Genomic DNA, 26,059 nt, shown 5'->3' with positions numbered 1-26,059 from the left:
TTTCTTCTTTCTTTCATTAAAGACACTCAATATCTGTCATGTGTTTGACTTTGCACTGCTGATTTGATTTTTTGTACTCTTGGACTGGCATTTTCAGTACTCATCTATCATCATTGGAACCACAGCCCAAAGTATGAGTTGTTTGTCCCACAGTCAACAAGATGAAAAGAAGGAGTGTACCTGTTCTCTGTTGGAACCAGAAACATTTGTCATTATTTATGCTTCTGCCCTCCTCTGCTCACACACACATATGTACACAAACACACTCACAATTTCTGGCCAGTTAGTAGGTGCTTTTAACTTGTGCAAGATGACAGCATCAAAGTTTCCCATTCAGCAGGTATATAGTTCCTCATTTTGATTTTTAACAATTGGGATATGAATCTTCCTCTTTTGAGTGAAGGTGATTTCCAAAAATATTCAGAAATGGGAATCTTAGACTAGAAATAACTCTGAGGAGAAAGCCTTTCTGTTTTCCTCTTGTGCTGGCTTGGTAACCATCCAGAACCTTTACCACATGAAAGGCAAGGTTGTGCTTATAGGTATGGTCTTCCATACTCCCTATCATTTTATCTGTCTTTTTTTCCTTTCAATACATTTTGTTCCTTCTCCCTGTGACTTTTTGTTAGCTCAAATTTTGCTCTTGTGTCTTGAGGCCAGTACTTGAACTCAGGGGCACTGTACCACTGAGCCACATCCCCAGCCCTTCTTGTTTTTTTATTTTGAGACAGGGTCTTGCTTGCTAAATCACCCAGGCTAACCTTGAATTTGTGATCCTCCTGCCTCAGCCTCCCAAATTCTGGGATTACAGGTGTGCACTACCACACCCAGCTTGAATTTCAGTCTTTTCTCCTCCCACTTAGATTACATTTGACCCTCTTTAGGGCCAGCAGACCCAGAAATAGTTCTTATGTCACAATGTGACTACATTTAACAGTTGCATGCTTGGAATATAGATATAGTATAAATCTCTGCGAGATTTTAGGTCAATACTTCTACTATAATTTATTTGCATGTATGGAAATGGTCCTAGAAAACAGTATGGTCCTTGCAAATCACTTCATATACCTAATCTTTAGTGTTGGCCCTTAATTAATATTTACCTCTGTCTAGCAATAATTTAATAACTCTTACATGTTATTTTCTGGGAAGAGGTAGATTTTTCTTTGAGGGAAAGAAATCACTTTATAAATGTGCTTATTTTCTATTAAATATATTTTTATTACTCATTTTTTTCTCATTTTTAGTATAATCTTTAGATAATTTATTTGAAATAGTTTCTGATTTTTAATTTTTGCAGTCCTGGAGATTGAACCCAAGGGTGCTCTACCACTGAGCTACATCCACGGCCCTTTTTATTTTTTAATTCTGAGATAGAGTCTCACTAAATTGCTGTGCCTGGCTTCAAATTGCCATCCTCCTGCCTAAACCAGATTAGCTGGGATTACAGGCATGCTCCACTGTGCCCATAGTATTTGATTTTTTTAAACTGTTGAGGGAACTTTATTTTATTTATTTTTTCATATGTGGTACTGAGAATCGAACTCTGCTTCACACATGCTAGGCGAGCACTCTACCACTGAGCCATGACCCCAGCTCTAGTATTTGATTCTTAAACTACAAAAAGAAACTTCTCACACAATTTTGCAGGTAGCCTACAAACCCTCATATTAGTCTTCCACAGCCTTCTTGCTTTCTACTTCCTACAGTCATACCCAGTTCCTTTTCTTTTCTTTTTAAATTCCTGGGTCTTGATGATCTTGTAGGCAGTCTATATTTTCATTTGATATGCTAAATGTCTATCATAAGTATTTTTAATGGCATTGTCTGGGTCTACAAATAAAAAAATTGAATTAATATGCTCTGTACATGTCTAATGCCAATCACCTACCCTAATTGAGGAGAAAATTTTATATATTCAGAAGTAAAAAAAACAAAGAAAATTTTTGAAGAAAATTCTAACACTTTCCTAAATTTCACATACTTATCAGGAATTATTCATACATTCTTAAAGTAAATTTTTAATACTAAGTCATTTAAAGGAAGGTATTCTACTATTATGGCCAGCATTATTTATCAAATAGCTAATCTGCCAGCAAGTGTCCTTTATCTGCAACCAAGCAGTAGTGGTTATATGGTTGGTTGCAGAAAGCCAATTATATATTTTAATTGGACTCACATAAAGCTTTGCACTTTCATAAATTAAAACATCTATATGTTTGCTTTTCATTACTTTTAATTTCATTTTTAAAGTATATTCGTTAATTTTTATACCTGAATTCTTCTCTACTTCTACTAATACTTAAATTCTGCATCATTTATTTTAAGTTCCCAAAGTTATTCTTTCTGGTGTCTTTCTGTTGAAATTTGTATGGCTTTGTTTTAGAGAACAAAACACAAAGCACTTTCCATCATCACCTGAAAATTCATTCAAGCCCATGGCAAAAAGAGAAAAGGATCACAAAACATGTGTTTGTAGGGTGGGGCGGTGGGGGACAAGGAAAGAGGGGATAGAAAGATGGAAAATGTAAAGTCAGCAACTGTCCTTTCTTGAGATGGGCTGTCTTTGTGTTCCACCTTTAGACAATGCTTTTTTATGAAGATCATAATGATAGGTCAGTTTTTTTAATGACCTTATTTGACAGAATTAATAATGGGCAATCCTAATTTGGTCCCCCCAGATTTCTTGCAGTTCTGCTGTGCTATGAAATCCCAATATTTGAGAAGAGCCATAAAGCTGCCTACTCCCAAAATCCAGCATATATTTTCTTAAATCGAACCTTATGATGGGAATGAGTAATACTGTATGCATTAAGGAAAATATGAATATTTTAAAATCACAATTTAAAAACTAACCAGCTTTCCAGTTTGTAATCTAAAGGAAAGTTGAACATGCTTATGTTATATCGTTTACAATATAAAATGATTTTTTATAAAAGATGTTTTTCTATTTTGATTATTGAAATTCATCCAATCCATGAAGTTTAATCTTCTGATAAACAATGTACTGTTGCTTTGTTGCTTAAGAAGTCAAAGCAGAAATATTCCATTCTCATATTTCAAATCAGAGAAGTCAGAATTAGAACCCAGTATTTGATGTCTGAAATCCTAATCAGTCCTGGTGATTGTGCTCGTGAAACACAAGGACTTCCTTTGGGGTCAGCCGGGGGACTGCTGCTTCTTGTGGCTCATCTGGTGGGCCCAACTGTGGCTTGATAACCTGTTTGCTCTAAAATCATACTGTTTGTTGTTTGTCCATATGCTGCCTTCCTCCTAGGACTTCTAGCAGCAGAAAGTAGGTATCCCTTTGTTTTCCTCTAAGGTTAATCTTTTATGCAAACGTGTTTGGCTTTGCATGGTTTGTAATCAGCTTGACTTTTTCCTTGGCTGTTTGTGTTTAGATGTTTAAATCTGAATTTTAACACTGTCTGACCATGAAATGAAAACCTGGATATATTGATTTCCTGAAGTATTCTTACACGAATCTTCCCTTCTTACTTCTTTCATAAGAAGAAAAAGAGGCAGTGTTAAAATTTCAACCACATCTTACATCATTTCACATCTGAATTTCAAACACAAATACATTAATTCTGGGGAAAGGGTAATGTTTTATTTTATAGTTGGATTTCAAGAAAACTTTCAGGGTAAGTGAATTTTCATTTGACAATGACATGACCTCCAAATGGTTTCATTACTTTCTGTTACTGAGTCCATTTTCAGTTTATTAATAGGGAGCTGTGAAATAAACTCTGAAATCATGTCTCTTAACAACTTTGACTACCAAATAGATATTTGAAAGGAATAATATGATGGCTAGATTTTAATGACAAAGGGATATAATTTGAGTATGTGAGAAAATTAAAATGTAAGAAATATACACATAGAAATGAGTCTAAATAAAACTGAGGCAATCTGAATAAAATAGGTGGATTGTATCAGTGACAGCATTCTGCTTGTGATATACTATAACTTTGTAAAATGTTCCCAATGCAGGAACTGAGCAAGGTACAGAAGGCATTTCTCTGTATTATTTCTTATGAAAGCATGTAAATCTATAACTATCTCAATTTTAAAAATTAATTAAAAATAAAATAAACCTTTACCTCAAAGTTGTGTTTACTAAGAGGAAAGTAGATAAAAAGACAAAGATAAAATAGAAAATCTGGGTGCTTATAATTGAATTTATTGTCACATTTTCTTGCATAAGTTATTTGCAGCTCAAATTGCAGCCAATATGAAACTCTCACAGTATATTAATTATCTATTGCTGTGTAATGAATTATCTCATCTCAGTTTCTGTAGATGAGGAATGGGAGCCTGGTTTAGCTGAGTGCCTGTGGCTCAAAATCTCTCTCAAGATTATAGTTCAGAGCGCCCATCTCCCTTGAGGGCTGAACCACAAAAAAAATCTTAGTATATCATATGGTTATTGACAGGCTTCAGTTCCTCACTGGTTGTGGGTGTCTCTACAGGACTATTCACAACATGGCAGCTTGCTTCCCCAGCGTCTATAATCAAAGAGAGGGCAAGAGTAACAGTACCTAAGATAGAAGACATAATCTTTATAACCTTATCTGAGAAGTGATATCATATAACTTGTGCCTTATTTTGTTCATTAAAAGTGAGTCTGTAAACCCAGCCCTCACTACAGGGGAGGGAATTGATCACATGAGGGTGAGAATATCAAGGAACAAGAATCATATAGGGGTCCATTTTAGAAGCTGCTCACCACATACAACTTAATGACTATTAAAATGTAAGGCTCTTTCCATATAAGATTTAGCACTCTCCACTCTGGCGCTCGCTCTCTCTCTCTCTCTCTCTCTCTCTCTTCCTCCTTCCCCTCTTCCTCTTTCAGTTGGCCAGACCTGTCATTTGGGAATGAGCATTATGGAGTTATCAGTAGTGTTTTCCCTTAGTTAAAAAGCTTTACACAGATGGGCACCAAAGAGCCAGCAGAATGTTATTAAAGTACTTTGAAAACATTGGGCTCAAAGATGTTGCTATTTGGAAACACAGACTACTTTAATAAGCATAATGGCACTAGAATGATAGCATCTATATTCTGACAGAATACATATGGAGAATTTGCTTCCCTTAACTAATAAAATTTGAGATGTCCATACCATAATCTATACATAAAGAATCTAAAATATTTATCACCATGTGTAAGCTTTTATAATTTGAATTGGATATAACACAGATTTGTAAGTCCAAAACACAATTTCCACTGCAGGATTTACTGTTACTTATAACTTGATTGAAAACCAGAATTTGCTTTGTGCAATGTGAATAAAAGCTGTTCCAGGGGAAGCCAGCAGAGCTTGACTATAGAGGGACAAAAGGGACAGGTTTTGGAGTAATGACAATATGCACTTAAATTGGTAAATTTTAACTTAATAAAGTATACCTTAGTAAACAATTTTTAAATGTTATTGTGCTGTCAAGGAAAGGGTTTTGGGGTTTCTTTCTTTGGTTGCTTGGTTGGTTTTGGTACCAGGGATTAAACCCAAGGGTGTTTTGATCACTGAGCTATATCCCCAGCCCTTTTTATTTTTTTATTTTGAGATGGGATCTCACTAAGTTGCTTAAGTCCTTGCTAAGTTGGTAAGGCTGGCTTTGAACTTGAGATCCTCCTGCCTCAGCCTCCTGAGCTGCTGGGATTACAGGCTTGCACCACCATGCCCAGCGCAAGGAAAGGTTTTGATTGGGTGATAAAAATCTGTGTGTAGTGATATAGTGTTGTGTTAATGCATCACTAATATAATAGGAAAGAGAGATTATTGAATACTCTTCAGGAGGAGAAATTAGAGCCAATTCAGATACTAGATTTGCTAGTGATTCTGGGTTTCATAGCTATACATATAATTTAAGACATATTCACAAATTTTTATTGAAATAATTGCTAGGAAACGTAGGTGCATCAAAACTAATTGCATGGCACACTTGAGATTTGTGTATTTCACTCTTTGTAAATTTTACCTGAGAGAGAGGAAAAAGGATTGAAACCTTTACCAAAGTTCAGTTTAGGAATGAAGTGGTCAGTATTAGCCACTCTCTCATTTACTTTGAAATGAAAGAAAAATAAGGTGAATTTATGGATGGATGGTTGGCTTGTGATAAAGCAAATACAGCAAGCTGTTAACAGTTGTAGGATGTAAGTGATATGTACAGTTCTTTCCAATTTTCTGTGTTTGGAATTTTTCATAGTAAAATGTTTGGAAGGCAGTTTTAAAACAGACAGCCTACTTTGACACAGAATTTTTCAGTTTTAACATTCTACTGTTTATTTTCTGTCCTCCTTTGGGGTTATTTTTACTCAGTCAACTTTTTCAGGAGATCTTTCCACTCTTGTAATGAAATTATTCTAGACCCAAAGCTTTTATTGACTTTAGAAGCATATTTCTCTTTAAAGAAATAGGCTTAGAAAACATTTTTAAAACAGTTGATTTTTTAATATTATTTCATAATAGTAGCAGGAAATGTTTTGAGAGACTTGTATATATCAATGAAATTCTTTGAAAAAAAATAGAAGTTTTCAAAGTTAAAATGTGTGATTATCAACCTGATCGTTAAATACAAACTTGATTCCAAATGAACTAGGCAAAAAAGTAAAGTAAAATCTTATTCTGAAAGCAGGGCATAATGGTTTCTAATAAATTCATCAATGTGAAAGTTTGGATCAACAGCTCAAAAAACCCTTATATGGTAAATAACATTCAGATTAAAGACATAATAGAAATTGGGCATCCCCTCATTACCAAATGCAGATTATTTCAGTACATTGCTGAGAGTAAAACATGGTTTGGGGAGGCCAGTCTGTAGCAGAAGGAGCACAGGAGTAGAAGTCAGAGACTTGGATCCTAGGATTCACTCTTCTGCCCACTGTTTGTGGCTCTTGGATGGGTCACTTAATCCTACCAAGTCTCCAGTTTTTCAAATACAAAAATACTTAACCTCAGATTGGGGTTATTGTAAAATCACATAAGATAATAAGTATGAAAGCACTCAGGAAATTATAAACTATTACACAAATATTAGTATTAAAATAATTTTCATTCTGACTTTACAGAAACAATAGTATAAAATAAATTGTTTTCTGTGGTTAAATCTTTTGTTCTAATACTTCCTTTCAATTCTTCAGAATGTGCTCAGAAAAAAAAAATCATTTCAATCAAGTATCTTTTTTTGGAGTGTCTTTGTACAAAGCACAGGCCAGAATACAAAGACATATAAGATGCCCACAGTCCTGCCATTAAGTAAAGTGTCCTCTGAGGAGAATTTGTGTGCTATTTATTGATTGATTTTCCCCCCACAGTGGTTATAAGCTTATTCAGTGATTTTATAGGGAAAACATCCTTCTCAATCTTTGAGAAAAGTGAATAGTTCTTTCTTATGTGACAGTATTGATCTAGAAATGAATACTTGTAACAGTAAATAAGTACACACCTTAATAGGTATGTATTGTATTAATTATCACCATTGCCCATATTTAAAATCTGAAACAAATAGCAAATGGAAGGCCCCAGCAATGTCTTTGTGTCCATTTATATTTTATAATGAATTGAAAAAGTATGAGGCGCGTGTGTGTGTGTGTGTGTGTGTGTGTGTGTGTGTGTGTGTGGTACTAGAGATTTAACCCTGGGGCACTTTACCACTTATAGCTCAGTTTTTAAAACATCCCCATTTTTTAAATTTGGAGACAGGGTCTCCCTAAATTGCTGAGGCTAGCCTTAAATTTGAGGTCCTCCTACCTTAGCCCCCCTGAGTCACTGGGACTACAGGCAGGAGCCACCATGCCCAGTATTATGGTGCTTTTAAATGGGCTTGTTTCTGTACTGCAGATATCAGTTATGCACATCTACTGGATCAAGAACGTATTCTGTGGTTTTGCTGGCCACACTCAAAGTAGAAATAACAAACTAGAATAGGTGTTAAGGGAAGGTGTTAAAATGGTCAAGGGTAAAGAAAGATTTTAAGATCAGGCCAAAAATATGTTTATTCAATTTGAAAATATGAAGGAAATATGGAAGGAAAATTATAATGTTCCTACCTAATTACAGAAATTTGAAATTAGAGGCACCTTTCAGAGTCGGAAATGGACAGCTTGAGTGCAAAATACTTCTTTTCATAATTGAAAGCCACTAAGTTCATTATAAGACTATAAATCAGGTCAGAAGAGAGAAAAGATCAAGGAGGTTTAATAGACCTGTGGAGACTGTAGGTCTTGCCTCCTGGAAATGCAGGTCAACCGTTGATTTGGTTCCTTCCAGCAAAACATCCATCAGTGGGCTCATCAGCACAGATTCACCCCTTTGTGAAGGTGGTAAATTCCTGCTCATCCACCTTCTCTGAGGCTGCTCCAGCTCCTCCCTAGACAGCCTATACGTGTTCCGTTTTGTTTTTACCTCTGCTGTTTTGTTGACTCCAGTATAGTAGGCCTACTTCACACACCGCCTGAGAACCCTTTCTCAAGGATACGGCTCACATTCATGTTTTCTCTGCAGCCCATGCCTAGTACTTAGCAGAAAGCAAAAACATTCAGTAAAAGTTGGTTATGATCCAACCAGTAGGTTCAAGCTCTTCTCCAACCTCCATATCCATGAATAAATCATAGTTCTTATTGAAATTTTCTCTAGTTTCCCAGCCAACTAGTGTAGTAAGTCAGGCAGAATAGACTTTGGAACCAGACAAACTCAGGGTTTTCTGGCTCCACCACTTCCTAGCTGTGCCCTTCCTGGGCCCCTTTGAACCTAGGTCCTCTATCTAGAAAGGTCACCTGTGTTGTCCTGGCACATAATGGACAATCAAGAATTAGGAGCTGCTGTTATTACACTTTCTTAATGACTTGTTTAATTTAGTGCATATTTTGTGAATATTATAAAATATAGACCTGTCATATTATGGACCTTATATGCAGAAATTAGAGTAAATAAGTGCATACATAAGTAACCCACAGAGCATGCTGGGGAGACAGGAATGGCCCAGAGCAACTCAGGGAGTTCACAGACCAACAAATGATGCATCCCTGTTTGGGTACCATCAAAATTGCTTCCCAATCATCAGACTGGCCATCTTAGTATTTGTTTAATACAAGGTTGTTCTTATTTATATCTTATTAATAAAATGCATGGATTGTATATCAATACAAGCAATGCTGGATAGACTTGATAAAAACAGCTTTCTTTAATCCAGTTTTACTAGGATAACTGAGAGAAAATCGTAGTTAGGTTTCTGTGTTACCTGTTGACTTTTAAAAAATATACCCTCCAAAATAACAATTTCATGACTATTTTTATTATTGTAGTTTCATAAGTCCAGGAGCCTAGAACTGGCTTTAATAATTTGATAATCCTAATATCATTTAATTCTGCTTTGATGATGTGCTGGGGTCAGAAGTTCAGAGGGCATTTGGGATGGATCTCTTCATATCATCTCTTGCTTTTCAAGGCTTTCAATAAGAGACAAACAGAGAGTTGGCTTTGAACTAATTTTCTTTTTTTTTCCACTTTAAACAAATTAAAAGTCCTAAGAAAAGCAGGTAGAAGGAATTGGATTATGTTAATACCTCTTCAGGAATACCAAGGGAGATGAGGACTGACTTCTGCATTGTATATTTTTTTATTCCACTTAATATTTCTAGTGAAAGAATACCAATACCCTGGAAGGCTTAGTTATTCAAAATTAAGAATTATCCATAGCTACTTCTACAAATGAATCATCAAACTGGTACATTCCATACCATGGACTACTACCCAGCAATAAAAAGGAGAAAACAACACAAGAAGCAACCTGGATAAATCTCCAGGAAATTATGTGGCCTTAAAAAAAAAGACAATCCAAAATGGTTGTATACTGTATAATTTCATTTTCATCCTTAAAATGAAAAAGAAAATTATAGAGTGGAGAACAGATTAGTAGTTGCCAGGGATGAGGATGGATAAGATGGGAAGGAAATGAGTATGTCTATAAAAGGGCAACACGAGGGATCTTTGTGGTAATGGAACATTCCATAGCTTGATTGTATCAGTGTGAATATCCTGGTTGTGATAATGTACTAAATTTTCACACTATGTTACTGTTGGAGGAAAGTGGGTAAAAATACATTAGATCTTTGTAGGTTTTTTTCTTTTCTTTTCTCTCTCTTTTTACAAATGTGTGTGTATCTACAACCATCTCAAAATAAAAAGTCAAATTTTAAAAATAGCCATAGTAATTTCCACATGGATAGCCACATGATTTGTGGCTTAAACATCAAATCTTTAACATGATTAAATAGGGCTGCAAAAATCAGTAGCTTATATAGCTTTTTTTTGTTGTTGTTCTTATAGAAGACTTTGAACATATATATATGTACAAGAACAGAATGAAGTTTAAGTAGGAAAATAAAGTTAACTACTATTACCTTTTTAGTGTATTTCATTCTGGTTTTTTTCTGAGTTTGTGTTATATAATTTATTTTTAAATCATAATTGGGAGTATATAGTGCATATGGTTTTGCATTCTACTATCTTGAATTTTCTATCATGAGGATTTCTCTACATCTTCACAAATTCAAAAATAATGTCCATTTGGTTACATATTGCATCATATGTATATTCTGTAATTTATATAATCACTGTCAGATTTATCTTTATTTTATACAACAAACATCCTTATGTATAAGTAAGTCTTCTCCTATTCTTTTTTCCATAAGGTAGGTTTTTTAATAAGTGGAATTCCTTAATCAAGCACATGAACCTTTTTAAGGCTTTTTAATGTATGTTACCAGATTGCTCTCTAGAAAAATGGTACTAATTTACATTCTCGCCAATAAGTGCACAACAGTGGATGAGATCTGACATATGAAGAATTAGACACAGTGTAAAGTTCCCGAAGAGAAATCTATTTTAATTGAAAGCAGGGTTTATCAGTCTCAGCACTACTAACATTTTGGGACAGATAAATGTTGTTGGAGTGCTGTCCCAGACATTGTACGGTATTTATCAGCATCCCTCTCTCTCTAGATGCCAGTATCTGCCCTCTCCCTGCTGTTTTGACAACCAAAAATATCTCAAGATTTTAAGAAATGTTCCCTTGGGAAGCGAAATTGCCCCTGGTTGAGAACCACTGATCCAAAGACTTAAATGTGCAATAGAACATTTATTCTTAGACTTTCTCTGGTGTATACAAATATTCTGAAGTCTAGACTCTTAGGGTTCTTTTCTGATGGAGGATATATGTGCATATTATATGCAGAGTAAAAGAGGTCAACCATTTCTTTTTTCTTTTTTTTTAATACCTTCATTTTATTTATTTTTATGTGGTGCTGAGGATCAAAGCCAGCACCTTGCACTTCCTAGGCGAGTGCTCTACCCCTGAGCCACAACCCCAGCCCTGGACCATTTCTTTAAGGCTATGCAAATGACTTTGATACTACTCAGTGTGTATCTTTCCTTGCTATTACCTGCCAGGGGTCCTTGGTTATAAGAGGAAATGTGGCAGTGTAGTGACTTTGTCCTACAAACATGGATTGTCTTGAAACTGCATATGATATCTGGAAGTATCAGTTAGTATAGATACTCTTTGTCTTTGTCTTCTGAATAACATGGGCCCAAAAGAATGAGAATGGTTTTGGTTTTCTTGACTTTGCATGTAAAGAAAAGAAGGAATGAAGTGGGATTTTTGTAGCTAAAGTATGAGACTTAAAAATCCTCCAAAGTTTATTTTAAGTGGCAGATGCTCCCAGCAGAAGGTTTGTCTCCCACACCTACAGCGGGCTTTTGTTTCATGATGGAGTTCCCCTGTGTAAAAGGCCCTCCTGTTGTTTCTATAATATTTCAAAACACCTTGGGATCCCAACATCCATTCTTTCTGATATACAACTTGCTGCACCCAGATCTTCTAGTAGCTCAGAGTTGATGAATGTCCTTCATTCAAATAAGACAAGCTTCACCTTATCTTTGAAAATTGAAGAGCACACCAAATACATTGTTGCAAACACAAACTTTCCTGAAATACTCTGCCCTTAAATGATTGGAAACTCATTTAAACCTATCCTTCAGTAAAGACACTAGCCTTCAAGTTCTGATGTTAATTTTTTGTTCTTAAATATTAAGTTAAGGTTAGTTTGAAATTGATTTCCTGTACTAGCTTTTTCCTTTCTGTTTGCCCCCACAGGAGCAGTTTCACAGGTGCTGGACAGTCTGGAAGAGATTCATGCGCTTACAGACTGCAGTGAAAAGGACCTAGATTTCCTACACAGTGTTTTCCAAGATCAGCATCTTCACACACTGCTAGATGTAAGTCTTATTTTTTATTATTCTTTTTTTTGGGGGGGGTGCTGGGGAAACACGTTGAGTATCAAGCATACCTTTTTACTTTTCAGAAATCCTGATATCCACCCTAACAATCCTATTTCAGTTGCCTTAAATCTCTGAGAAATGTGGAAAATCATCCATCATAAATTCAGAATTGAAATAAAGTGTTTGTATAATACGAATGCAATAGCCTAGCAAGATTCAGTGGAAAAATTATATACATATACATATGTATTTATAAATTACATATGCATGCAAATGATATGTGAGTTTTTTTAAAGCACATAGCACAACCCTAATTTACTGCAGTCTCTTTGTTTCTATTAGAGGAATCCATTAATCTATAGCTGTGATTATTTTTTTAATTTCCTTTAACCGTTGTTTTAAAACATTATGCCACAAGCCTGAATATAGGAGAGAGAAAAACAAATGAGATACTATGCAATGGACTGTTGTTCACACATTTCATATTTATCATTGCTGGATTTCATAGAATCAGTATCTTTTCCTTAAAACATGAGTAGATTCCATCATTTAATATGGCAGACTCCAATAACAGCAGATTGGGACCCAAATAAAAAACAAGCTGCCCCATACATTTCTGCCTTCACTCCACTCATGGTTTAAGTAAAATTCCTTTCTTAGACAACCTGGTTTGCTTTAGCACTGAACACATTCTTGGGTGCTTCTGATGATATTAATACATGCTAGTCATTTTACAAGAAAAACCTTCCCTTAATAAGAGAATGAGGGCTGAGCATGTGGCTCAATGGTAGAGCACTTGCCTAGCATGTGCAAGGCCTAGGTTCAATCCCCAGCACAGTAAAAAGAGAGTGATATTTGCTTTGGGGTCCCAAAACTGTTTCATGCTGATTAATCTACTATATGATACAAATTACACTAGAGCAAAAGTTCCCAGAGTGTATTCTACAGAGCATCCTTCTGGGAGATAGTGATGGGTGTTACCATAGTAGGAAGGGGAAGTAGATCTTAAATTTATTGGTTAAATTATTCATTGCCCAAATAAATTTGGAAAATGCTACATTCTTTTGTACCTTTATGCAGATTCACAATGGACATTATTATATTGACAGCTCTGAGATGTCCTAAGGCAAAGAAACCTATTGAACTTTAACAGCATTTCTCAAACTAATTTTATTATGATATTTTATTTACAATCCTGTTGAGCTCTGTTTTGATGAAGACTAGTTTGGAATAAGCTAAGCCAATAGTGTTGTGTTGCTTCAGCTTCAAACTATGTTATTGTATATATCTCATATTTGGTTCTAGAATTCCATAAGTTAGGTCCGTTCAAATTAATTACCAGATTTTGGCTTTTTACATAGTGCACATATTTATCAGTGCTAACAGCTATAACAACATGTGATTCTAAAATTTGAGTGACTAATCAGAAGAAAAGCTTATCTCTTGCTCACCTGACAGTTCAATGCCAGTAGGTAAGGGAAATCTCTTCTACAAAGTCATTCAGGGACCCAGACCTCTTCCAGCCTGTGGCTTTGCTGTCTCCCGGTGCCTGGGAATTTCCTCTTCATCCCTTGCATCCAGCCAGCAGCCAGAAGAGAATATAGAGAATCTTGTAGGGTCAAGAGTAGAAATAGGCTATATCAATTTTGCCCACATTTCATTGGCAAGTACTACTAGTCACATGCCTACTCAGATGCAAGAAAGTTGGAAAATATAGTTTTGAAACAAATTTTAGTCAGAAAAAATGAAAGAAAGAAATTTACTTGACAAGATATGGAATTGAATCTTTGCTTTTGTGTAATTTATTTTTATTGTGTAATTATTATTTTTGTGTAATTTATTTTGTGTAATTTTTTATACTGGGAATCAAACCTAGGAGCACTTTACCACTGAGCTACATCCCCAGCCCTTTTTATTTTTTTATTTTATTTTTTTTAATATTTATTTTTTAGTTGTAGTTGAACACAATACCTTTATTTTACTTATTTATTTTTATGTGGTGCTGAGAATAAAACCCAGGGTCCCGCACATGCAAGGCGAGTGCTCTACTGCTGAGCCACAATCCCAGCCCAGCCCTTTTTATTTTTGAGGGAGAGAGTCTCACTGAATTGTTTAGGGGCTTGTTAAATTGCTGAGACTGGCCTCAAACTTGCTATCCTCCTGCCTCAGCCTCCCAAATCACTGGTATTGTGGGTCATGTGCTACCATGCCTGGCTGTTTTAAGCAATTTGAGTATTTCAGATTACATTTATTTTAAATAATTTAGTTGCCTTGAGCACTAGAAATCCCTTGAAATTCATTCTATTTCGTGGAGAGCTTGGTAGCATTCCATTATCATGATCTTCTTAATCATCATCACTGTTTTTGTTATGTTATTTGAATTAGAATTTAACTTCTATTCACTTGTTATTTAAATGTCTATTGTTCACTGTCATTTGGTGCTAAAAGTTTCTTTTTGTTGTTTTTATCTCTTTTTTAATAAATTAATTTATTTATTTTATAGTAGAATGCATTTTAACACATTGTACAGAAATAGAGCACAGTTTCCTAAGTGTGAATTTCCCACAGAAGTCATTCCCCCTTTTACTAGAACTAGTTAGTAAGATATTTGTAAGAAGCTGTAGAGTGGAGATTTTGTTTATTTCAATGATTAATAAGGTCACTGCTGAGTAGATTTGCTGACCTTTTTTAAGATCAAGGACTTTTTGTAAGGTAAAGGCTCAGAGTAGCCCAAATTGGTTTTCAAAGTTGTACTGCAGGGGAGGTGTTTTGTATTGCTGTTTTGTATTCAGACACAAACTGGACTTTCCTTCTGAGCCAGATTGCCACTTAGTCCCCAGTGTAGAACTTCTCAGACCTTACTAGAAATATTGATTTTGAGTATCCAAACTGAACTATTGAGTATATCTAAGTATCCAAACTGAACTATCCTTAAATGAAAGCTTCATCATCATGAATATCATAAGCCATAGATTCTTGCTCTTCTACTCTTTTTTGCATTTTAAATCTTTTTTAAAATTTATATATGACAGCGGAATGCATTACAATTCTTATTACATATATATACTGGACTTTTTGGTAGAAATAATCACAGTTTCAGAAAACATTCATAGATTTATTAAGGAAAACATACTTAAACTTTCTTTGAATTCTTTTGAATTACAAACCTAAATAAGTATCTGCATGATCAGCACCTAGCCCGGTCAGTGCAGCTTGATTTAAAAAGAAGCTATTGGACTGAAAATGAACCATGCCCATCAAAAAGACAGTGGTAGAGCCTTGCCTAGCATAAATACCAGCACCACAAAAAAGAAAAAGACACAAGTACTACACATGAACACTAGAATTCTCCAGAAATTACTATGAGGCCAAGCCCTGGGCAATGTTTGATTGCAGGTGGTTCTAAGTATCCAAACTGAACTATCCTTAAATGAAAGCTTCATCATCATGAATAACATAAGCCATAGATTCTGCTCTTCTACTCTTTTTTTGCATTTTAAATCTTTTTTTAAAATTTATATATGACAGCGGAATGCATTACAATTCTTATTACATATATATAGCATGATTTTTCATATCTCTGGTTGTATACATAGTGTATTTCTGCTCTTCTACTCTACATCCCATAAATTGGGTTTATTTAGCCTTCATTTTACTGCTAATAGGCTACATTTCAATAATATAATCAATGAAGTATTTAAGTGACTGCCATATAGAGAAATCTAATGATTAAAAAGGACTTTTATGGGGTCGGGGGTGTAGCTCAGTAGTGAAACACTTGTTTAGCATGCACAAGGCCCTGGATTCCATCCCTTGTACCTCAAAAGAACTGGTTTTTCTAATTTAAAAAAGACTTTTAAAATATTTAATGCTTATGGTACACATTAGAAAGGAAACCTAGGTATAACCAACTCTTGAGAAGGAGCTTTTAAAACATTGGCTATCCAGGGTTCAGGATGCAGTTCAGTGATAGCACCTGCCTAGCATGCACAAGGCCCTGAGTTCCATCCCTGGCAACACGCGCACACACACACACACACACACACACACACGCACGCACGCGCGTGCGCGCGCGAGTGGGGGGAGGAGAAGGAAAAAGGAGGAAGAGGAGGAGAAAAACAACTTTGGCCATTCTTTTTTCTTTCTTCCAATGTTCCATATCCCATGCTTGGTTTTTTTGTTTTGGGGTTTTTGTTTGTTTTATTTTGTTTTGTCTTGTTTTGTTTTTGGTACCAGGGATTGAATTCAGGGGCACTCAGCCACTGAGCCACATCCCCAGCTGTATTTTGTATTTTATTTCATATATTTGTTGATCGATTGTATATCATTTTATGAGAAGTGTCTGTTCAGTTCCTTGAGCCATTTATTGATTGAATTGTTTGTTTTTTTTTTCATTGTTAAGTTTTTTGAGTTCTTTATATATCCTGGAGATTAGTGCTCTATCTGACATGCATGTGGCAAAAGTTTGCTCCCAAAATGTAGGCTCTCTATTCACCTCACTGATTGTTTCTTTTGCTGAGAAGAAGCTTTTTAGTTTGGATCCATCCCACTTATTGATTCTTGATATTAATTCTTTTTTTTTTAATTTTTCATTGTGCGTTGTTCAAAACATTACAAATTTCTTGACATATCATATTCCACACTTTGATTCAAGTGGGTTATGAACTCCCACCTTCACCCCATACACAGATTGCAGAATCACATCAGTTACACATCCATTGATTTACATATTGCCATACTAGTGTCTGTTGTGCTCCGCTGCCTTTCCCATCCTCCACCCTCCCCCCTCCCCACCTCTCCCCTTCCCTCCCCTCCTCTCTCTCTACCCCCTCCACTGTATAACCCTGAGGGTCTCCTTCCATTACCATGCAATTTCCCTTCTCTCTCCCTTTCCCTCCCACCTCTCATCCCTGTTAAATGTTAATCTTCTTCTCCTGCTCTTCGTCCCTACTCTGATCTTAGTTACTCTCCTTATATCAAAGAAGACATTTGGCATTTGTTTTTTAGGGATTGGCTAGCTTCACTTAGCATAATCTGCTCTAATGCCATCCATTTCCCTGCAAATTCTATGATTTTGTCATTTTTTAATGCAGAGTAATACTCCATTGTGTATAAATGCCACATTTTTTTTATCCATTCGTCTATTGAAGGGCATCTAGGTTGGTTCCACAGTCTTGCTATTGTGAACTGTGCTGCTATGAACATTGATGTAGCAGTGTCCCTGTAGCATGCACTTTTTAGGTCTTTAGGGAATAGACCAAGAAGGGGAACAGCTGGGTCAAATGGTGGCTCCATTCCCAGCTTTCCAAGAAATCTCCATACTGCTTTCCAAATTGGCTGCACCAATCTGCAGTCCCACCAGCAATGTACAAGTGTACCCTTTTCCCCACATCCTCGCCAGCACTTGTTGTTGTTTGACTTCATAATGGCTGCCAATCTTACTGGAGTGAGATGGTATCTTAGGGTGGTTTTGATTTGCATTTCTCTGACAGCTAGAGATGGTGAGCATTTTTTCATGTACTTATTGATTGACTGTATGTCCTCCTCTGAGAAGTGTCTGTTCAGGTCCTTGGCCCATTTGTTGATTGGGTTGTTTGTTCTCTTATTGTCTAATTTTTTGAGTTCTTTGTATACTCTGGATATTAGGGCTCTATCTGAAGTGTGAGGAGTAAAGATTTGTTCCCAGGGTGTAGGCTCCCTATTTACCTCTCTTATTGTTTCTTTTGCTGAGAAAAAACTTTTTAGTTTGAGTAAGTCCCATTTGTTGATTCTAGTTATTAACTTTTGTGCTATGGGTGTCCTATTGAGGAATTTGGAGCCCGACCCCACCGACTGTAGATCGTAGCCAACTTTTTCTTCTATCAGACGGCGCGTCTCTGATTTGATATCAAGCTCCTTGATCCATTTTGAATTCACTTTTGTGCATGGTGAGAGAAAGGGACTCAGTTTCATTTTGTTGCATATGGATTTCCAGTTTTCCCAGCACCATTTGTTGAAGATGCTATCCTTCCTCCATTGCATGCTTTTAGCCCCTTTATCAAATATAAGGTAGTTGTAGTTTTGTGGATTGGTTTCTGTGTCCTCTATTCTGTACCATTGGTCCACCCGCCTGTTTTGGTACCAGTACCATGCTGTTTTTGTTACTATTGCTCTGTAGTATAGTTTGAAGTCTGGTATCGCTATACCGCCTGATTCACACTTCCTGCTTAGCATTGTTTTTGCTATTCTGGGTCTTTTATTTTTCCATATGAATTTCATGATTGCTTTCTCTATTTCTACAAGAAATGCCGTTGGGATTTTGATTGGCATTGCATTAAACCTATAGAGAACTTTTGGTAATATCGCCATTTTGATGATGTTAGTTCTGCCTATCCATGAACAGGGTATATTTTTCCATCTTCTAAGATCTTCTTCTATTTCTCTCTTTAGGGTTCTGTAGTTTTCATTGTATAAGTCTTTCACCTCTTTTGTTAGGTTGATTCCCAAGTATTTTATTTTTTTTGAAGATATTGTGAATGGAGTGGTTGTCCTCATTTCCATTTCAGAGGATTTGTCGCTGATATACAGGAATGCCTTTGATTTATGCGTGTTGATTTTATATCCTGCCACTTTGCTGAATTCATTTATTAGCTCTAATAGTTTCTTTGTAGACCCTTTTGGGTCTGCTAGGTATAGAATCATGTCATCTGCAAATAGTGATAATTTAAGTTCTTCTTTTCCTATTTTGATGCCTTTAATTTCTTTCGTCTGTCTAATTGCTCTGGCCAGTGTTTCGAGAACTATGTTGAAGAGAAGTGGAGAGAGAGGGCATCCCTGTCTTGTTCCAGATTTTAGAGGGAATGCCTTCAGTTTTTCTCCATTCAGAATGATGCTAGCCTGAGGCTTAGCATAGATTGCTTTTACAATATTGAGGTATGTTCCTGTTATCCCTAGTTTTTCTAGAGTTTTGAACATAAAGGGATGCTGTACTTTGTCGAATGCTTTTTCTGCATCTATCGAGATGATCATATGGTTCTTATTTTTAATTCTATTGATGTGGTGAATAACATTTATTGATTTCCGTATATTGAACCAGCCTTGCATCCCAGGGATGAATCCTACTTGATCATGGTGTACAATTTTTTTGATATGTTTTTGTATCCGATTCGCCAGAATTTTATTGAGGATTTTTGCATCTAGGTTCATTAGAGATATTGGTCTGTAGTTTTCTTTCTTTGAAGTGTCTTTGTCTGGTTTAGGTATCAGGGTGATGTTGGCCTCATAGAATGAATTTGGAAGTTCTCCCTCCTTTTCTATTTCCTGAAGTAGCTTGAAAAGTATTGGTATTAGTTCTTCTTTAAAGGTTTTGTAAAATTCTGCTGTATACCCATCCGGTCCTGGGCTTTTCTTAGTTGGTAGTCTTTTTATGGTTTCTTCTATTTCCTCAATTGATATTGGTCTGTTTAGGTTTTCTATATCCTCCTGACTCAATCTGGGCAGATCATATGACTTAAGAAATTTATCTATGCCTTCACTATCTTCTAATTTATTGGAGTATAAGGATTCAAAATAGTTTTTGATTATATTCTGTATTTCTGAAGTGTCTGTTGTGATATTGCCTTTTTCATCCCGTATGCTAGTAATTTGAGTTCTCTCTCTTCTTCTCTTCGCTAGCATCGCTAAGGGTCTGTCGATTTTGTTTATTTTTTCAAAGAACCAACTTTTAGTTTTGTCAATTTTTTCAATTGTTTCTTTTGTTTCGATTTCATTAATTTCAGCTCTGATTTTAATTATTTCTTGCCTTCTACTTCTTTTGCTGTTGTTTTGCTCTTCTTTTTCTAGGATTTTGAGATGAAGTATGAGATCATTTATTTGTTGTTTTTTTCTTTTTTTAAGGAATGAACTCCAAGCAATGAATTTTCCTCTTAGAACTGCTTTCAATGTGTCCCATAGATTCCGATATGTTGTGTCTGTGTTTTCATTAATCTCTAAGAATTTTTTAATTTCCTCCTTGATGTCTTCTATAACCCATTGATCATTCAGTAACCTATTGTTCATTCTCAAGTGATGTATGCTTTTTCCTTCCTTCTTTTATCGTTGATTTTCAGTTTCATTCCATTATGATCAGATAAGATGCATGGTATTATCTCTACTCCTTTATATTGTCTAAGAGTTGCCCTGTGACATAATATATGATCTATTTTTGAGAAGGATCCATGTGCTGCTGAGAAAAAAGTGTAACTGCTTGATGTTGGGTGGTATACTCTATATATGTCAATTAGGTCTAGGTTATTAATAGTGTTATTGAGTTCTATAGTTTCCTTATTCAACTTTTGTTTGGAAGATCTGTCCAGTGGCGAGAGAGGTGTGTTGAAGTCTCCCATGATTATGGTATGGTGGTCTATTAGACTCTTGAACTTGAGAAGAGTTTGTTTGACGAACATAGCTGCACCATTGTTTGGGGCATAAATATTTATGATTGTTATGTCTTGTTGATGTATGGTTCCCTTAAGCAGTATGTAGTGTCCCTCTTTATCCCTTTTGATTAACTTTGGCTTGAAATCTATTTTATTTGATATGAGTATGGACACTCCTGCTTGTTTCCGAAGTCCATATGAGTGATATGATTTTTCCCAACCTTTCACCTTCAGCCTATGTATGTCTTTTCCTATCAAATGCGTCTCCTGTAGGCAGCATATTGTTGGGTCTTGTTTTGTGATCCATTCTACTAGCCTGTGTCTCTTAATTGGTGAGTTTAAGCCATTAACATTTAGGGTTATTATTGAGATATGGGTTGTTCTTCCAGCCATATTTGTTTATTTCTGTTACTAAACATGGTTTGTTTTCCTCTTTGATTATTTCCCACCCCCCCTTTACTGTCCTACCTCCCACTGTTGGTTTTCATTGTTATTTTCCATTTCCTCTTCCTGTAATGCTTTGGCGAGGATGTTTTGAAGAGATGGTTTTCTAGCTGCGAATTCTTTAAACTTTTGTTTATCGTGGAAGGTTTTAATTTCATCTTCCATCCTGAAGCTTAATTTCGCTGGATACACAATTCTTGGTTGGAACCCATTTTCTTTCAGTGTTTGAAATATGTTATTCCAGGATCTTCTAGCTTTCAGAGTCTGTGTTGAAAGATCAGCTGTTCTCCTGATTGGCTTACCCCTAAATGTAATCTGCTTCCTTTCTCTTGTAGCTTTTAAAATTCTCTCCTTATTCTGTATGTTGGGCATCTTCATTATAATGTGTCTAGGTGTGGATCTCTTATGATTTTGCACATTCGGCGTCCTGTAGGCTTCTAGGATTTGGGATTCTGTCTCATTCTTCAAGTCTGGGAAGTTTTCTCGTATTATTTCATTCAATAGACTGCTCATTCCTTTGGTTTGGAGCTCTGTACCTTCCTGTATCCCAATGACTCTTAAGTTTGGTCTCTTAATGTTATCCCATATTTCTTGGATGTTCTGCTCATGGTTTCTTAACAGTCTTGCTGAGCTGTCTATGTTCTTTTCCAGTTGAAATACTTTGTCTTCATTGTCTGATGTTCTATCTTCTAAGTGTTCTACTCTGCTGGTAGTATTCTCCATTGAGTTTTTAAGTTGGTTTATTGCTTCCTGCATTTCTAGGATTTCTGTTTGTTTGTTTTTTATAACCTCTATCTCCCTGTATAGTTGATCCTTTGCTTCCTGGATTTGTGTGCGTAATTCATTGTCGAAGTGATCTTTCATTGTCTGATTTTGCTGTTTAATGTCTTCCTTGATACTCCAGATCATCTGAAGCATGTATATCCTGAATTCTTTATGTGACATTCCATCTGCTGCAGCTGTTACCTCTTCTAAAGTTGCGTTGACCTGCATTGCTTGTGGTCCTTTCTTTCCTTGTCTTTTCATACTGCTTGCGTATCTTTCCTGCAGGCGCGGGCGGCGGCTCTGCTCTCTCCTTATTCCAATTGGGGTGTCGTGGCTACCACGCCGGCAGGTCACTGGGCCTGTTCTGGGCGCTGGCGGCGGCTCTGTTCTGCCCCTACTCCAATTGGGGTGACGAGTGTACCACGCCGGCAGGCCACCGGGCCTGATCCGCCGGTCGGTTGCAGGTTTGCCTACCCTGCAGGCGCGGGCGGCGGCTCTACTCTGCCCCTACTCCAAATGGGGTGACGTGTCTGTCATACCGGCAGGCCACTGGGCCTGTCCCGCTGGTCGGTCACAGATCTGCCCACCTTTCGGGCACGTGTGGAGGCTCTGCTCTGCCCCTACTCCAATTGGGGTGTCGTGACTACCCCGCCTGCAGGACGCTGGGCCTGTTCCTGGCACGGGCGGCGACTCTGCTCTGCCCCTACTCCAATTAGGATGGTGTGTGTACCACGCCGGCAGGCTCCTGGGCCTGATCCGCCGGTCTGTTGCAGGTCTGCCTACCTTGGAGGCACAGGCGGCGGATCTGCCCTGCCCCTCCTACCACGCCTGTGGACCCCTGGGCCTGATCTGCAGGTTGGTCACAGGTCTGCTCACCCTGCGGGCATGGGTGGCGGTTCCGCTCCGCCCCCACTCCAATTGGGGTCACGTGACCACCACACCGGCAGGGCCTGATCCGGGCGTGGGAGAAGGATCTGCTCTGCCCCTACTCCAGTTGGGGTGACGTGTGTACCACACTGGCAGGCCACTGGGCCTGACCCGCCAGGCTGTCACAGGTCTGTTTACCTTGCAAGCGCGAACGGCAGCTCTGCCCTGCCCCTCCTACCACGCCCATGTACCACTGGGTCGCGGGTCTGCCCACCTTGCGGGTGCGGGTGGCGGCTCCGCTCCGCCCCCTCTCCAATTGGGGTCACGCGGTCACCACGCTGGCGAGCCGCTGGGCCTGCTCCGGGCGCTGGCGGCGGCCCAGCTCCTCCCCTCTGGCTCGACGACAAATTGAGGAGACTCGGGTGTCTGTGCCTCACCCCCCCTACCAGGAGACCAACTGTTTATGTCGCCGCTGGTATTGATGAAGTTCTCTCCTCCGCCGCTTTCTGATGACATCAGATCTCTGCCATGTTGGTATCCTATGCGAATGGCAGCATTTCGTTCCCCTTGCCGGGCAACCAAAGCAACGGGTGAGTCCTGACCGGCCCTCAGCAGGACCCAGACCGAGAAGCAGTTTCCGCGGGCTCCTAGCCCCGGGCCAGGGAAGTTCCGGGATCCGGAACTCGGCCGCTCCGTGCTCGGTGTAAGCTCCTATAAGTGTAGGCTCCAAGAAGCAGTCCCCGCGGGCTCAGTTCCGGGAGCCGGAATTCGGCCGCTTAGTGCTTGGTGTATGCTCTGATAGGAGCAGGGTCCAAGAAGCAGCCTCTGCAGGCTCCGCAGCCCTGGGCCAGGGCGGTTCCGGGACGGTTCCGGGAGCCAGAACTCGGCCGCCCCGCGCTCGGTGTTCGCTCCGATAAGATCAGGTTCTAAGAAGCACCCAGGCACTGAACCCTAGCAATCTGTCTGCAAGCCGCAGGCGAATTGCAGCCTGAAATTACCTGTTCTATGGCTGAATGAGCTGCGGTCAGTCAAAAACAGGGATGGTGACGTCAGCTTTCCAACATGGTGGCTGCTGGCCTCCTCTGTGGTCTGACCGGTGTGGAGAACCGAGATGGACTGCTTCCTTCCCCCGTCTCGAACCCAGAATTCAGCCCTGAGTACGGTGCTTGCACGGCTGGCAGAAACTGCAGCGCTGTAACCCTGCGTCGCTATCTCCTCGTTTCCCAGCGCGCGCTGCAGACTCTAGCCACGGGGCGGTTTGCTGAATAAGCAGTGTTACCCTCCGTGCGACAAACCTCTCACGTTTGAGTCCCCGTAGCCGACCCTCGTGCAATGGAAATCCTTCCTCCAGGTTCCGGAGCACCCCACTATTGCTGGAAATTCCTAACAAGGTAGCTTTTAGCCGTCCTGACTTGTCATACTCCCACACAGTGAAGCAGCACACGGGGGCAATGCACTCCCCTCGCCGCCATCTTCCTTCCCCCTTGATATTAATTCTTGCACTATAGGAGTCTTATTAAGGAAGTTAGGGCCTAATCCAACATAATGGAGATTTGGACCTACTTTTTCTTCTAATAGACGCAGTGTCTCTGGTTTACTTCCTAAGTCCTTGATCCACTTTGAGTAGAGTTTTGTGGTTTTGCATTAATTTTTTTACAGAAACAAAATTGATTCTTTTTTAAGGATTAGAATAGCGATACCCATTAGCATAGTTTTGTAGACCATGGCTTGATTAAAGTTACTTAATCCCACTGAGCCATTTTATGAATTATCCTTATTATATTTATCTTATGCCTGTGAATTAACACTCTTAATAACTAAGTTTAAGGCCATAATTTTTAAGCTGACAGGAAGAACAGGAGTAAGTTCCTAGGGATGAGTAAAGAGCATCTAGGACTTTATTTCTTTGTAGCCATGTTTTTAAAATAATAAGCTCAGAACTTTAAAAGGTATTATTAGAATTTGTTTGGAGGAAACAAAATTACTGCAATTTGGAAAGTCCTGTCATTTGCAGCAATGTGGATGAATCTGGAGGACATTTTATGTTTAGTGAAATAAACCAGACAGAAAAAGACAAAAACCACATGACCTCACTCATATGTAGAGTCTAAAACTGATCTCATAGAAACAGAGAGCAGAATGGTCATTATGAGAAGCTGGGGAGGGTAGGGGATGGAGGGATGAGGAGAGGTTGGTGAATGGGTACAGAGTTACTATTGGAGAAATAAGTGCTGATGATCTATTGCACAATAGAGTAATTATGTTAACAATATTGTATTGAATTTCAAAATAGCTAGAAGAGAGAATTTTGAATGTTCTCACCACAAAAAAGTGATAAATGTATGAGGTGACAAATACATTTATTTAGTTTGATTGTTATTTAATATATACATATATCAAAGCATTATACCATACTCCATAAATGTGTGCAATTATTATGCGTCAAGTTTTAAAAAGGAGAAGCACACTGGTTCCACAGAGGAGGAAATGTTTTCTGATTTGAATTCTAGTAAAATACATCAAGTTGAATCTTTAGTTAGAAATGGATCCAGAAATCTCTAAATATTTGCTGCCTAACCACTTCCACCCTGGCACATATAACACTACTCCTCAGTTTGTGGGGAAAAATACAGAGGCCTGAAGAGGAACTACTTGACTCTGCCTGTACCATTCTGTGGTTAAAAATTTCAACCACCGGTGTTGAGGTGGTCTGCATATGAAATATGCACATCAGTTTTAGTAAAGTACAATTTGACATGGGTGTTCATTGGCTAGGGCTTCCCAAAACAATGCACCACAAACTGAAATTTATTCTCTCATAGTTGTACAGCCTAGAAAGTCCTAAATGAAGGTGTCAGCAGCTGCCAAAGGCTCCAGGAAAGAATCCTTCCATCCCTTTTCCAGCTTCTGGTGGTTGCCCACATCCTCGGTGTTTCTTGACTTACAATCACATCACTCCTATCTGCCTTCAATCATCACATGTCATTCTCCTGGGTCCTTATATGTGTCTGTGTCAGTACATAGTATTATGTGTTGTTGGATTTAGAGCCCATTTTAATCCAATATGACCTTATCTTCATTAATTACATTTGAAAACTGCTATTTCCAGATACATTCACATTCTGAGATTCTAGGTGAACATAAATTTGGGGAAGACAGAATTTAACCCCTAATAACATGGAAAATTGATTTTGCCCCAAATTAATTCTCCAGGTATGAGAACAAATTACACAAATTTAATATAATGTATTGTTACCCTGTCAGTCATTAGACTCTCTTGGGAACTGGTGTTACAGTGTAGTC

The 26,059-nt window shown here is 38.0% G+C and overlaps 1 protein-coding gene across 13 annotated transcripts in view; it reads left to right on the top strand.

Annotated features, from left to right (window-relative positions):
• The window catches only part of Cask (calcium/calmodulin dependent serine protein kinase), a 389,850-nt gene that overhangs the window by 274,223 nt on the left and 89,568 nt on the right, over positions 1-26,059 (top strand). For 9 of the 13 annotated variants that reach the window (XM_058582480.1, XM_058582484.1, XM_058582482.1 and 6 more), the window contains exons 11-12: positions 3,278-3,295; positions 12,160-12,281. In XM_058582480.1, coding sequence (XP_058438463.1) covers positions 3,278-3,295; positions 12,160-12,281 — 140 coding nt within the window. The remainder of the gene's footprint in view (positions 1-3,277; positions 3,296-12,159; positions 12,282-26,059) is intronic. The other 4 variants (XM_046453835.2, XM_058582488.1, XM_046453836.2 and 1 more) reach the window with 1 other exon arrangement.

Source organism: Marmota monax, unplaced genomic scaffold (genome assembly GCF_021218885.2).
Source record: "Marmota monax isolate L192 unplaced genomic scaffold, Marmota_monax_Labrador192_F-V1.1 WCK01_AAM20220418_F8-fsc00182, whole genome shotgun sequence".
In the NCBI taxonomy this organism is placed as follows: Eukaryota; Metazoa; Chordata; class Mammalia; order Rodentia; family Sciuridae; genus Marmota; species Marmota monax.
The sequence above is the reverse complement of the archived record's forward strand: the minus strand, read 5'-3'. Positions and strand labels throughout refer to the sequence as shown.